A 15,410-nucleotide genomic window follows, 5' to 3' on the forward strand; every position below is an offset into this window, starting at 1 on the left:
TAGAAATATGAACTCACTCTGTAACTGTTTACTGTCTATCCCTTCTTTTATCTCCGTGAAGCTATGTGTTTTCATCTACATCACACAGTGTGCACATCAGCCTTGAAGTTCACAGAGGGAGAAACCTTTATTCGAGACAGAGGCCTCCTTTACGAGCATCTCCTGTGATTCCCCAGCAAGCAGGAGTCACAGAGTCCAGCAGTGTCACTTGGTCATAAGGATGATTGTTGTATAACTTCCATTTCCACACTGAGGAAAAACTCCCCTATGGGGTTCAGGAATGGGGAGTATGGTGGAAGGAATGCTATTGACAGACGTGGGTGTGAAGCAAACCACTCCCCAACAAGAGCCGAGTCCTGGAAGCTCACATTGTTCCATATCACAGCAGAGTTGGGCCCCACCAGAAGATAAATAAATTAATAAATTAACTGCCGCCTTCTTTTGTATATTATTTAGGGCTGATTGTTGATATAACAGTTGAGCAGTTAATTCTTCTATGTGAACTACAGATGAATGCTAATGACAGTAATTGCTTTCTGGTTCAATCCAATGCTTTGATTTTGATCATCCGGGCTTGCTTGGCTGATTTTTATTTACTGTTTTGCAAAAAATGTCATTGATAGTTGCATTTTCTTGTGAAGATATCCATGAAAATACTTAAGGTTTTCCAAAAAATACAGTTCTGGTTGATGAGGTGTTGGTACTGATGTTTCGGACCACAGTTTCATAAACATTGATTGAGCAATCAAGACAAATGACCACAATAACCCAAAAGTTCTCTGCCTCAACCTATGACAATTAGAAAAGCCAGTCTTGAGTCAGATTTGATAAATACATCTGGCAAAAGCAATCACTCAACCAAAATCCAAAATAATTATCAATTGCTACTCTATACAAAAAAATCCTTTGATAAGCCTTGTTATCAAACAATAAATAAATGCAAAATAACATCAGATTAACATCGCCATGGCAATATTTGAAAATGGCTCAAAGGCATTGGCTGCAAATTCTAGGAACTACACAAACCAATACCGTACGTAGCCAATGCATGGACTAGTCACCTTTGTTCCCAGCTATGTCAGTCAACCATTGCTTCTACATTTACTCCACACTAACCCGACTGCCCTTACAATGCCTTTATCCAGTCCTCATTTTTCTGAAGTGGGGGTGAATAAATTTGTTTCACAGTGGAATTGTGCAGTTGTGCAGTTGCAGCTGTGCTTGTTATATAGGAAATTAATTCTGGAGGCTTGTCTTATCAGCAGTGGGGTTTCTGAATCTTCCCGAGGCAAATATTCTTTTTGGCTCGGACCATTCCTTCTGGTGTCATGCGCTGCACCACACTGAACTGACAGCCATGGTAACACTGCGTCTTTCATTACATTACATTGCATTGCATTACATGCATTTAGCAGACACTCTTATCCAGAGCAGCTTCCATCACAAAAGAACAGAAGTGTGTCCATTCAAGTTGAATGAGCAACAGTGTCTGACCATATAACAATACTCAGAGACCAGTGAGTATGAGCATAGAAAAACACTCGCAGACCAGTGAGTGTGAGCATGAGCGTAAAAATACAGATTTACATATGCAAAAAAGTAAAAGCAGCACAACTGTAAGCAGTTTTACTACTGTAATGCTTCACATAAGCGCATGTAGAGTCATCTAAAACAGCGTTTTACATTACTTTCACATTACTTTCAATAAAAAATACTCTGATCATCAGTTGACAGTAAATTAGGCTGTACAAGTCAAGTAGCTGCTGACAATGACAACCCCTGGTTTATGACATGGCAATTATTGTTGCTCTAATTGGCTCTGAGATCACAGTATGTTCTTGGTTGCTGCCTGTAAAGACAACCGTGCAGTGGTTCTGAGAGCCATATTGCTGCAAACTGCAACTTTTCTCACACAGCCCTTTGTGTCCTGATGTAATTATTGTCAATTATGTTGCTGTGGATTCTCACATGGGAAAGGTCATTTGTGAGAGTGAACACTAACTGTTACCATGCAATATAATTATTTCGAAAGTGCTTTTCTGTATAGCAGTTAGCAGTTGTGGAATACAATGGTATTTAAATAATCAAGCTGGTGTTTAAGAGTTTTGCTTTTCATATATATCAGTGAGAAAATTTTGCAGAAGGAAAGACCCAGTTTTGGCTTTTGTATCAAGCATCTTGCACTTTGTTACAATGAAAAATCAATCAAAGTAATTAAAAAAACTGGGGTTCAAGTTCAGCCTTTCTGTTTTCTGTTGCCAGAATGAATGTCCAAAAGAAAAGTCTGGACATAAATGGAAAGAAACGAATAAGCGCACAAACACATTTGTCTGCTGCTTGACAATTTTAAAAAACTTGGCAGAACAAGGGTCATTGCTATATGGAACATATAAAAGCCCAGCCATGTGCATACATACAGATAAGAAGAACATAAAGATTCTTTAAGGCTTTGCTGATATCAAAAACCAACAAATCAAAGAAATAAGTTTTTGATTTATTCATGCAAAACTAACAACTTCTTTTTCATAGAACCATCACCCCTGCAAAACCACTGCTGCTAAACATTGTGGATGTATTATCACATGTCCCTTGGTCTTACAGAGACAGAAGATGAGGCCAAAATACAAAATGTATGTTTTCAGCTCCAGAGCAGGATGGACAGGCAAATTAGTGGAGCCGGGAGACAGGGTGTGCTAATAGCAGACCTCCCTCAGCCATCTCCTCCTCCCCCAAGCCCCAGATAAGGGGGCAGAGCTATTTCACTTTGGTCATTTCTGAAACTTGACCCACTGGAGTGGGATAGGAGGGAAGCGTTTCTTTCTGTTTTTTTTGGGAAAGATTGAGAGCTTCACATAGAGCGGCTCCCTCTCTGTGGCTATTCATGGGTCAGCATTTGTGACTGTTGTCTCACGTAGCACCGAGGGGCCAGGGAGAGTTCAGAGGAAACCGGGGGGAAAAAAGGGGAAAAAAAAAAAAAGAATCGAGACATAAAGAACAAAGGGGTCATTTAGAATAAGAGAAGAAGCGAGCATCTTTCCCCCTGAGAAGCAGAGCCATGTGCGGGGTGGAGAGGGAGTGAGTGTGGGGTCAACAGAGGCACACCTTGTGGCAGGTGACGGGGTACCTGAGCGGGGAAGGAGCCGAGTCAGCATGAGGCTGGTGGTGCTGGGACTGAGTCTGCTGGTGGCTGGCACGGCGGCCGGTGCCGGCGGCGGCGGGGGCGGGGGGCAGAGACGGGGCGGGGAGGGGAGGAAGAGGCTGCACCGCGTCCAGCACGGCCACTGCAGCTACACCTTCATCCTGCCGGAGGTGGAGAGCTGCCGGGGGGGCGGCAGCCCCGACCAGTACGGCAACATCAACGTGGCGCAGCGGGACGCGCCCCCGCCGGAGAGCGAGTGGTCCGCCCAAAAGCTGCAGCACCTGGAAAGCACCATGGAGAACAACACACAGTGGCTGCAGAAGGTAGGAGCCGTCACCTGTACCACTAACTCATAAGCGAGCGGCGGCATGCGGACAGGACAATGCGTGTAGACGCGGAGAGAACAGTGACAGTGACAGAGACGCTTTGGCTTTGAACTCAAGCGACCGTGAGAAAAACTACTGAACAGCGAGCGAACCCGAGTTGGGGCTGCTACTTTGAATGCCTGTTTATGTCTTTAATAGATTTCCCAGAATGCCAGGTACATAAAAGGGTTTTTTTTTTTTCAATAATATGACTGCACGTCTCCTCAGAAAAAAAAGGCGTTTTTGAAACAGTGCAACAGTATAAATTTGTCTCTCTGTAGCTGTCAAAGAAGCTAAACAATCTGAAAATTCTGTACTCTTTCATGCCAAGCGTTATACTATCATCTGATTTGTTAGTTAAAAAACAGTCACCAACCAATTGTCAGCAGTGTGAAAAAGCGTTCATCAAGCTGCTTTTTTTTTTTTTTTTTTAAAAAAAAAAGGAATACAAATTTGTCCTCAGTAAAGGAATAGCGGAGTGTTTACACAAAGTCCCTTCTCATTGCAAAGTAATGGCGAGACAAAAATGACTAAAGCCTTGAATGGGTGCTGTGTTTAACGGAGACTGTATGTGTGTGGAGAGTGTGGCTCGGGGAGGGGATGAGGGGGCGGGGGGGCCATTCTCGTCTGCCGATCTTTGCCTCCCAAGTTGAAAAAGAGTCGCAGCGATGTGGGTCAGGTATAGAAGCTAAAGAATGTCGCACCTTAACAGAGAGAAGAAGCTGACCCCTGTCTGCTGGGTCGGTACTGGTCAGGACTAGATGGCACATTACACCAGAGAGCACGTGCACTCACGCACGAGAGATGGTAATCTGTCTGTTGAATCCTGAGGCCGGAGAACATATAGCCCGTACTGCGGTGAATTCATTCATCTCCTCCCCTCTCTGAAGTCTGGAAATTGACCAAAGCGTCTGACCTTGAATCGCTAAAATGCAGTTTGTCTGACGCTTGAAGTGTTTCGTGCCTGCAGAATGTGTGCATTCAGCAAGCATTACTGTTATGACTCAAACATATACATATGTTTTAAGGGTAATTAATATGCATTTGTACACAAATCATTCTGTATTTCTTGGCATGTAAAGCAGTGCACGTAGTGGTTCTTGTGTTAATAGTCTGTTAATCTGTTAATACCCTGCTTTTTTCAAATGAGTGGAAGAACTAACAACCAGTAATAGAGGCAAGCGTGTTTTAGTGTTTAGGTTAATGCTGAATTACTGACTTTAAATGACGCCCTCACTCGCAGGCAGTAGTCTGGCAGGGGCAGTGAAGAGTCTCTCTTTGATGTGGTAGAGAGCCCTTAACCTGATAGTCAGCAAGAATCATAGGCAGCACAAAATGTATATGGGCTCCGTTCATTTCTCCTCCATAGAATTGGTTTTAAGGGTATGCATAGGGAGCTGTTTGAAGTTCTGCTTATTTTTTTTGTGCCATGGCTGTGGACCAAACAACTCTCTGGAAAAAAAAAGAACTCGTCCACCATCAAAGACAGGAGCATTAGAGATTGTATGTCCCATTTAAAACAGCTTGAGATATGGCCCAACCCCAGGCTCCGTGGCATTAACCGAAGGTTCAGCAGGTTGCTAAAAGAGAAATTACATTTACAATTCAGAACCTTGTTGATCCATCATTTGTTTCCATTTCAGACAGGGGTTCTCCCTCAGACATACCAGATTCATCCATCACCCCACATCTATTCTGAGTGGGAAGGTCAATTGGTGTTTAATACAAGTTAAGACAAACATGTTTCTGGCCACAGTCTGGCTTTAACTGCTCCATAAAAGGTTCCTTAAGGCACTTTAAGCTGTTTATTTGAATCATTAATTTTTGGAACCATAAATGGTGCTCAGTGGAGTTTTAGATCAGGTCTATTTATATTAAGAGAAAGTTTTTCAGCAGCTTGAAACTATATCAAAATCATGCAATGGATGGAAGAAGTCAAAGCATTTCTAAATTCACAAGTTTTGCCTGATCAATTGATCTTATCATATTTCGTGACACATTAATAGAGATTTGTTGATTGGTACAATTTTTTCACTTTCAAGTTGCGCTTTGGAAAAAAAGAGAGAGTTTGCATCAACCACCATCTGCAGATCAAAGAGTACAAAAATAGGAATGGGATAAGGCCACTCTTAGCCCTTTCTCTGAAGCCCTGCTTCATCATCCTCTCTCCCCTTTCACCCTCCTCCCTCCTCCTCCAACCGCATCTTCATATCTGCTGTCAGTTCAGATACCTCCCACAATTGGGAGGACTGCCTTTCAGATTGATCGATTTTTTTTTTCTATCGCTGTAATGTGCTCGTAACATCTGGGTTTCATTAAGCCCCACGGTTTCTGCCTGGAAAGATCCGCAGGCAGCTGCACTAGTGAGCTGGTTTGTCTGGATCGCTGGCCTTACGTAGTATTGCATAATTCTGTCAGATTCCTGTCGATAATGTAACTCTGAATGGACTATTTTCCAGGAGATTACTACTGTACGATTAATAAATTATGTTTCTTTCGTAAAAGCTGTTATTTTCGGTTTGTGTTTACGTCCCAAATCATCCGCAAACAGCAAATGTTTCTTTGCTTCTACAACATGTCAGACACGGATCATTTTCCTTTATGTAAACAGGGCTGCTGGTAGTGCATGACTTGATGTGAAATTGCCAAACCAGAACATTTATCAAAGAGGAGAAACTATGACATGATTCATATTAAACTGCACATGTGAATTTGACTGCTGTTCTCAACCACACAGATTGAATTACTTCAATTTGTGAATCTAAAGCTTATACTAACAATAGGCAAAGTGGAAATTCCATTAAAATAGTTGTGTGCGTATGGTGGTGGTGGTTGCGGGGTATTACAATTTCAAGAGTACTTTAAATGCTCCTGTCAACTTGTTAATAAGTACTTTGATGGATGACGTTTTGTCTTAAATTGCAGTTAAACTGGAGGACAGACCAGATACTCCATAGGGATCAGATTGTACAGTGCCCCATCAGGGTCTCGTGAAGGAACATTATCCACAATATTCTCATCACAGCTTATGAGAAATCTGATGGATTCAGTCCACACTTCAAAAGAGCAATACCGTAGGTTTAATAACGCTTAATTGGATTAGTAATCACCCTTCATTATTCAAGAGTTTTTCTAACAAACTGAAAACAAAAATAGGTGGTAAGGACAGCCTCGATGTGGTATGAGTTACTCTGTTAAACTGTTATTATGAAAGCACACTGTAATAAAAATTCCTTGGAAAAACCTTAGTCAGCGATTTCACTTTAATAGATGTTGTTTTTCTTAATACTATAGTGCAGGAAAAATATTTCCTCAGGTCGCTGTAATTGAATTATGTATTTTAGTCTGTCATTTTTTTTTTCATTCATCTTCAGTGACTATAGGGAATTTAACTAAAAAGGGGAGGAAGTGTCGAAAATCATAATTCTACAGCCTGCAGAGACCAGTCATGTCCGGGTTACAGGTACAGTGCTCAGAGTAAGCTGGGAGAAGGGATAATGGTGTTTTGTTTGAAACTCATTTTGATGAGTCGTATTTTGGGAACGGAACTTCTGGAAAAAGAATCGGGGCTCTTTTTTCTACATATATGTTTAAATCATGTTGATATTGTTGAGGAAGTTTGGGAAAGGAATTAGTGTTTTTGCTGAGACTTTTAGGATGACAGTCTTTCAGCTTAGGAGTCACTCTGGATGAAGGATAGCAATAAGTAATGCAACATTTTAGCATTTGAAACTTTGCCACAGCCAGACAAAGGGAAAGAATTGTCTTACATTTAAAGCTGAAAATAAAGCACAAGAGCTCCAGGGAGGCATAAGTACTCCTTCAGAATTAATGCTAAAAAAGAACAAATTGACCCAATAATTTAGGAGTTCTTCCACAAAGAAGCTTATAACGTATGCCAGGTTCCTCCTGGTGGTACACTGTAACTCCATAGGCGGCATTAAGGCAGGGATGAATTGAAACAGGGATGAAATTAAATCACTGAAATCTGTTGTTAGGGAGCCTTGCTTTGATGCCTAATTCCACTCCCTAATAGTTCCTCTTTCCCTTGACTTTGCCTGATCCCTGGCTGCTACACTCAAGAGAAGGTGCTGTAGATTACCAAGAATTAATCTTACGGGGATTCAGCAATGACTGCATTAAAATCTGAAAAATGTTTGCTTAATCTCTCGCGAACAATAGAAGATAATTGGGGCTGAAACCGGAGAAAAGTTTAATAACCCATTGGGGAAATGTCTCTCCAGCAATTAGTTATCCTCCAGAGATGTCTGAGGGATGGGAGAGCCAAGAGTAACCTGGCGAGCTGTGTCTTGGTCCCCCCGCTGACGAAGCAATTGGGCTGAGACGGGGGGGCACACAGGATTCCTGGTTCTCACCACCCCAGAGACCATCTGTTTCATGAGAAACGCAGTAAGAACAACATCATCCATGCAGATAAGAGGTGCTGTCAGATCTCCATCACGCCATTGTCTGCTGGCTCCCTCACCATGACTGGATTTTTAGGCCGCTTTAATCAGGGCTCCATGGCAGTTCCAGTCCACACCCCTCCATCGGCCTGGCCCCTGACCCCACCCTGGGTGAGCTTTTCTCAAGTAGGAGATAAAGCTTAAGGTATGTTTCAGAGTCTGGAAGTCCTTTTGAAAGCAGATTTACCTCAAGATAAACTATTCAAACCCCTGTGGAAAGCCAGGATCACAAACATAACTCCTGACCCAGGAGATTAAAGAGAGCGGTATCTCCCCGAAGCCCATTTGTTTAATCAATGGCCATTGTCCCACTGGGTGTGCTTGTAAAGCTTGCCTGGTCAAATACAGTGAACAGCATTCATGAACTCACTGGAAACCGTCTGTGCGTCGGACAAATCCTTTTGCCAAAAAAGCAAAGAACAACAGCACAAACAGAAGAACTTAAAAGCCCATTTATTGTTTTTTATTTGAAATCCATATCTAAAACATAACCATATTGAAACATATTTGTGTTTGAAACAGTGTTTAGTTCCGAGTTATGCACATACATGGAAACAAACAGCTTTGTGATTTCAAAACAAAAGTCAAAAGGAAACCAGAGAGGCTACTCCCATTCCAGAGAGCAGCCTCTGGTGTCACCCAAAAGCCCTGGCTGAGGGAAATCATCCGATCTCTAGATTGATGGATTTGTGTGCACGGAATTGTCCTAATGCAGTGGGTGCGGGCCTCGGTGCGTTAAATAAACATTTCATCCCTGTTTATCGTGTTTGACAAAGTGTCTGCGAAATCCCCAAGGCTGAATTGTTAAAAAGGCTAGATGATGCTCACTTGCATTTCCAACATTGTGTGCCATTGTAGCAGGAAGAAAACTCACCCCAGTCAGCCTCCCCTGGAGAGAAGCAGACCGGAACTGGCTTTCTCTCCATCCCTGAATGTATGCACGATTGGCAAGGCTTACTTGCTGCCCCTATCCCCCATGTCAAACTAGCAGCAAGTGGGAGGTGGGGGACAGAAAACGTTTGAATCAACCTATTCTAGTAGTTTGCATTTTACATGCACATCCGCATTGTATTAGCCTATTTTCTGCACGCTGCTATTCACCCAGTAAGTCCAAGAATTTACTGGCAACACAGTGACAGAGCAGAGACATAAAGATCAAGCAAGATACAGCACGTGTGCGGACAACTTTGATTCACTGTAAATAAAACAAGTTCAATTAGTTAAAGTTAAATGCTTCAAGTGTACCTTTATTTCACTAAGGCGAAAATGTAATTGTGTTTGAAAAGCAGTTTTATCTCCCAAGTAAACACAGAGAATATAATAGTCTGTTGACTGCGGGATCTGAGATTGAAATATATTGGCTTTTGTAAATCTGCTTGCTTGTGTGTTTATTCCATGCACATTTCTTCTTTTCCTTCTTTGAGTTTTGGTTCTTTTATTCTTTGGTCTGAAATGCCATTTGGCTTCAATGATTATTGAAATCTCTCCGACTGATTTATATTACTAAAGTAGTAATAACAATCTATTGCTGAAATTTTGCCCTGGAGAACTTAAACTTTTTTTTCCCAGTCAGTTGGCTTTTTATATAAGATGTGTCCAAGAGCTAGCTAGTATTAGAATAACTAAAACAAGAATGCTCTGGGGGATACATGGCTCCACAAGAACAGGCCATAAGCCATAAATACAGTGGAAACAAGACAGATATGATGCATGTGTAACACCCGCCCTCCATCCATATTTAAGATCCATAATGCACATTTCTCTTGTGAATATTTCAGATGAAAGACAGTCTTTTGTTTATCAACAGATGCCACAAATTATCTCTGGGGAGACACCCACTTCAGATGGAAAGGAGCTCCTCCATGTATTGCTATTACTTAATAAGACACATTTATTTGAACATAAAATAAACACCAGTCAGTACTGAGAGGTTCGAATGAAAGGGTTTTATCTGCAGCAAGTGCAATCAGACAATTCAGTCCCAGTTCCTTTCTTTCCACAGGAGGCTTCAGTTCAGAGAAAAGATGCAGTGCTATAGTGTTGCAAGGCAGTATTACTATAAAGTTAGTTACCTACCCTCCATTTTGGGTCATGTTTTAAATAACCAGGGCCTTTGGCACTCACCAGAGTACAAAAAGATACGAAAACTTGAAGCGTCAGCTACCAAGACAGATCAAGGGTTCTTGTATTGTAAGGCAGTATACTCTCACTTAAACCACTAAAACACAGTAACTGTATTTCACTCACTCACTCTGTACGTATTAGCTATCGCAATGCAAGGAAATAATAACACTCTATGAAATCAATGTCTAAAACTGTATTTATAAGTTATAAAAAGGAAAAAAAACGGACATAATATCCACAGGCCATCCACCTGGTCAAAAACTTTCATGGCTGACAAACAAGCACAGAAAATTAAACTTCCTGATTGAAAATTGAGATTCTGAAAACAACCTGCCAGCCACTATATGTAACTGGTGGCGATACACCTGGGTTGATAAAACTGGGGGAACTTGTGCTCTCAGCTTGGCCCAGTAAACAATAAGCTATTTACTGCCAACATCAGGTGAAGCAGTCAAAGTTTTCAATGTTTTGACTAATAATAATAATACTGCTCTATTGTTGACTTTAACTACATGAGCATCCACTGAACCAGGGAGGCTTGTGAACTGTTTAATCAAAATGTAGGCAAGACGTTCTGAATTTTTAAAATGAGATTTAATCGCTTTGAAAGTAGGCAAAATTATTTTTTGCAACTTTTATTATGTCCCAAAAGCAAGATGTATTGATTCTAATAATGAAAATCAAGAGCATTTGCATTACAAGTAATCTTGTGCATGACATGCTGGCCCTGCAGATTGAGTCTAGAATAGATCAACGGGATCAGATAAGAGCGAGATAAGACCACTTAAACAGGCATGTAATCTGGGTTCTGTCTCAGTAATTCCTACAGGTCCAATATAAATACTGCTAAACTGAGAAACAGCAGTGGTGAAGGTTGAGGGAGTGAGCTGGCTCTTGTTAAACTGTTTGCTTGTTAGCACTGATAAATTGACCGGCAACCGTGATGTGTGTAAGGTATATATTGTCTGTGACACAACTGCACTTTACTGGAGCCAGTTCAAGACTATGTTCGAATTCCCCAATAGGAGAAGAAAGATCTGCCTCTTTCAACACACAATTTGTTTATTTAATTGAAAAAAGGTCTAACTTTTTTTTTGAGATCTAATTTTGTGCTGTTGATTCTGGATTAAATTACTACAGAAAAAACACAGCAACTGTTTAATTGGATTTGAAAAATTGATGATCTACTAGCAACCACAGAACCTCTCTTGACTTCAGCCTTCTCTAACTATAGCAGGTTAATCATAGTCATTATCTTGGGCCCACTTGGCCTGTTTTTAACCCCAGGACTTTGGACTGGGGAGGTAAAAGCAAACTTATGTTTTTCATGCATTAAAAAGTATGAACATTAAAAAAAAAAAAACTGTTAAAGTCTGCAAGTTATGCAGACAGTTCTAAGGGAACATTACCCCCACCCCCTCCCACAAAAGTTTTGATGATTTTTGATCTTTGACTATTTAAACAGTTGTTTTGATATTACAAGAACCCAGAACATTAAATAATATGTCTTTTTGCAGAAAAAAATGTTATATTTGGAGTGGGCAAAACGTTTCATGGAGATCATGGAAACATGGTTTCAAAGTGAGTAAGCAGTCAGCACAGTGACTGTAGCTCACTGTGTTGTTTTTACATCCATTTTACCTTTTAAATATGGTGGAGGCTCCATCTTACTCTGAAATTCAAGTTTCTTTTATGTGAAACAACAACAGTAACAATGAATAAAAATTTCAAATTGCTAACCACAGCTTTTGAACATTCTATGCATCCAATAACCCAATTTTCCACTTAATTCAGTAGTTGCTACATTCTTTGTGAACAAAAAAAAAATACTTTGAAGGCAGTTTACTACAAAAAAATGCAGCATGGTTACATAACTGTGTTTCAATATAGAGCACTGGGTAGAATATAACATGCAGTTTAGAGACATACTGTACCCAGACTCAGTGCTATAGAGGTTTATCACAGACAGTATCTTTATGTCTGTTTGTTCATTTTAGTGTGGGAGAAGAGGAATCCTTTCCCTTAAAGTTTAAATAGCTGTACATTTCCTCTGGGCAGGGTCAGTGGCCACTCCAAGATGGTTTGCAGAAAGATCTGAACTGAAAAGTGAACTTGTGAGTTAACTTCCTGTAGAGCTTTAACTTAGATGAGATGGTAATTAATGTTAGAATGTCTTTCAGTCAAAAGGAGCCCTAACCCTCCACCTCTGTGTAATTACAAAACAAACATTTGTAAAATGTGTGTGTATATATATATATATATATATATATATATATATATATATATAGGATGAGATGATGTTATTAATAAAATTACAAAGAATTATTGTGCTTTCTGAAGCCAGGGCACGAGCCAAGACTATTAATAAATAAATATATTATATATATATAAATTATATATATATATATATATATATATATATATATATATATATATATATAATATATATATATATATATATATATATACACACATACATATACATATACATATACATACACACACACAATTGGGGACACAATGGGGCTGTACTGTTGCATAGTGGTAAGGAGCAGGGCTTGTAACCAAATGGTTGCTGGTTCAAGTCCCTGCTGGGGCACTGCGGCTGTACCCTTTGGCCAAGGTACTTAACCCACAATTGCCTCAGTAAATATCCAGCTGAATAAATGGATAACATGTAAAAATAATGACCTATGTAAGTCGTTCTAGATAAGACTGTCTAGTAAATGACAATAATGTTATGTAAAACTTTTTTAACACACTTCGGCCCGAAGTTCTTTTACTTGCCTCTCCAGCGATGCAGCCCGACTGCATGCATGGGGCCGGGCGGTCAGAATAGCATGTGCGCTGTGTGTTGACGTGACATTGAAACGTGTTTGTTTTTGAATGGGAGCGGTCATGCTGCCCTGGCGCTTTTGCGTGAGGTGGTGAATAATCCTGCATGCACCACGCCTGATGCTGGAGACAAATTGTGCGTGACCTTAGATACCGCTTTCGTCCGCTCAGGTAAACATACAATGTCTGATCTCTCCCGTTACTGTTCGGGAGTCTTATGTCACTAGGAAATTAGTTTATTCACGGGTAAAGACTGTAACTGATTGACTACAGGTGTATAGAATGTGTGTGCAGTATTGTACTCATGTGTAAAGTAAATCAGGGACAGGCTAAAAGAATAAATAAAATTAAAATGGATGCATTAAAGAACACTCTTTTAACAACATGCATCCATAAATCCTTATGTTAGTCTTGTTATTGGTCACGGACAGCTTGGTCTGCTTCCTTTATGGGAAGGGGCTTCATGTTTTGTTCCCAAAGCAGTCTTTTAAATTTGATGTATTCCCAAAAAAGCAAATTGGACTTCGTATTCCTTTTTTTTTCACTGCTATCAGTCTTTGATAAATTTCCAGCTCAGTGAGGCGTTCTGCAAATGACTAAAACATAAGGCTCAGAAAAAGCTGCAGTCCAAACCCAAAATGTCCCAGAATGGAATCCATATCTTCAGCACAGCAGGTGTGAATGGCTCCGGGCTCTGCTTTAACAACCTCTCTAGATCATCAACCTACTAAACAATTAAAAGACTGTCAGCGCCACTTTCAGGGTTATTAGTTTACGCTGTTCTAAACCACAGTGTGCTACGACTAAATTGTGCCCTGGAAACTGCTCTCCCCATGGTCCATCAGAGCGAATGAAATATGAAGGCATTCCAGAGTGACGCTTTGATATGGCTGTGGTACAATGGGCCCCTTTACAATATATCGACAAATGACATGACATAAAATGTTTAATTTTGCATTAAATTTGACATTTAATATGGAAGCACATAAAATAGAAGATTTAAGCCGTGTATATGCCGTGTTATTTGTTTTCCCAAAGTATTCCTATCATCTACACCAAAGTTGTGGCCTGTTTTTTTATTAAAAATAAGTAATCTATATGAGACTTGGCAGCTAATCAGCTCTGTATGCAAGAGAGGGAAGTGAAGTACTGTTGCAGTGGCTTTGTGGAGCTGAGAATGGGGGGGGGATTCCAAGTGTATGTAGTGGGATTTGGCGGGAATCCAGGCCGACCCCGGCCATGCATGGGTCTCCCGGGACCCTCTTTCCATCCTCTGGCTTCATGCCAATGTCTTCAGCCATGAAGAGACTCCACATTCCCATTTTATTGCCCCTATCCAACTGGCCTCTCACTTCCTGCCACAAAAAAGAGCTCTTCAAGAGCATAACAGGTAGTCACAATGTAGTAATAATAATAATAAAAAACCTGTCACTGATTTTTTATGAGAACAATTGACTCGTCTGCACCACCCCCCCAACTCCAATGTCTGTTCTTGATTTAGGAGAAGCTGTGTGTGGTAGTGCTGACCTATGGATCCCTGGAACAGTGGGAGATGCTCATCAGATACAACACAGACTGACTTCCCTGTACGCTAATCACAGAGTTAATTCAGAATTGCAGAAACACAATTCAAACTGCGGCAGATTATGAAAGGCAAAAGGCCCTCGTCTCCAAACCCCTGCCTGCTGAATCTCAACACCTTCACTCACTTTAATCATTTGCAAATGCACACAGGACTTGGATATTATTTATCTGTGGCTGCATTTGTCAACCTAAATTGAGGCATTTTTCAGCACCTTGTGTTCAACAGCTTTCCTTCCATCCCATGTGGCAAGACTTGATCCTGTTTCGGTCCCTTGGCATGATGCCATGAAAATGTTCAATCTCACTTTCTTTTTTTTCCCAAAAGTGCTCATGATATGGCAAAAAAAAAACTGTGATAATGATGAAAAAAATGTTTAAAACATGGTTTATTTCATAGTCTGTTAAACCAAGTAGCACATTAAAACCAGAGTAAAATAATGTATCTATTGTAAAATCTGTAATGTCTGTCAACCAAAGAACGGACAGTGGTGGAACCCCCCCCCCCCCCCCCCAGCACACACACACACACACACAAAACACACACACACATAAAACACACACACACACACACACACACACACACACACATAAAACACACTTGCACACACACGCACACTCGCGCACACACACACACACACACATAACCGCAGAATGACACGCATCATTAATTTTCTATTTAAAACCTGTATTAAACTGTGTACTGACATTTTGACAATGTAAGCTCACAAATGCACTTTCAGTTTCAGTTCACCAGCCATGTCCAAATGGGAGCCAATCACCAGTAACTGAGACAGGCATGTCTGTGATTGATGTATTATTATATTGGTCACTGACACAAGACCCAGAGATACTGTGGGCACAAGGGAAGGCAAGTGAACAAATAAATACACGGGCCCT

General features: G+C 40.7%; 1 protein-coding gene across 1 annotated transcript in view; it reads left to right on the forward strand.

Annotated features, from left to right (window-relative positions):
* Positions 1 to 2,946: 2,946 nt before the first annotated feature.
* angpt4 (angiopoietin 4) overlaps positions 2,947 to 15,410 on the forward strand; it is a 46,150-nt gene continuing 33,686 nt past the window's right edge. Inside the window, exon 1 of the mRNA XM_036530921.1 lies at positions 2,947 to 3,462. Coding sequence (XP_036386814.1) covers positions 3,151 to 3,462 — 312 coding nt within the window. The 5' untranslated portion in view covers positions 2,947 to 3,150. The remainder of the gene's footprint in view (positions 3,463 to 15,410) is intronic.

This window comes from Megalops cyprinoides, chromosome 6 (assembly GCF_013368585.1).
Source record: "Megalops cyprinoides isolate fMegCyp1 chromosome 6, fMegCyp1.pri, whole genome shotgun sequence".
Lineage (NCBI taxonomy): Eukaryota > Metazoa > Chordata > Actinopteri > Elopiformes > Megalopidae > Megalops > Megalops cyprinoides.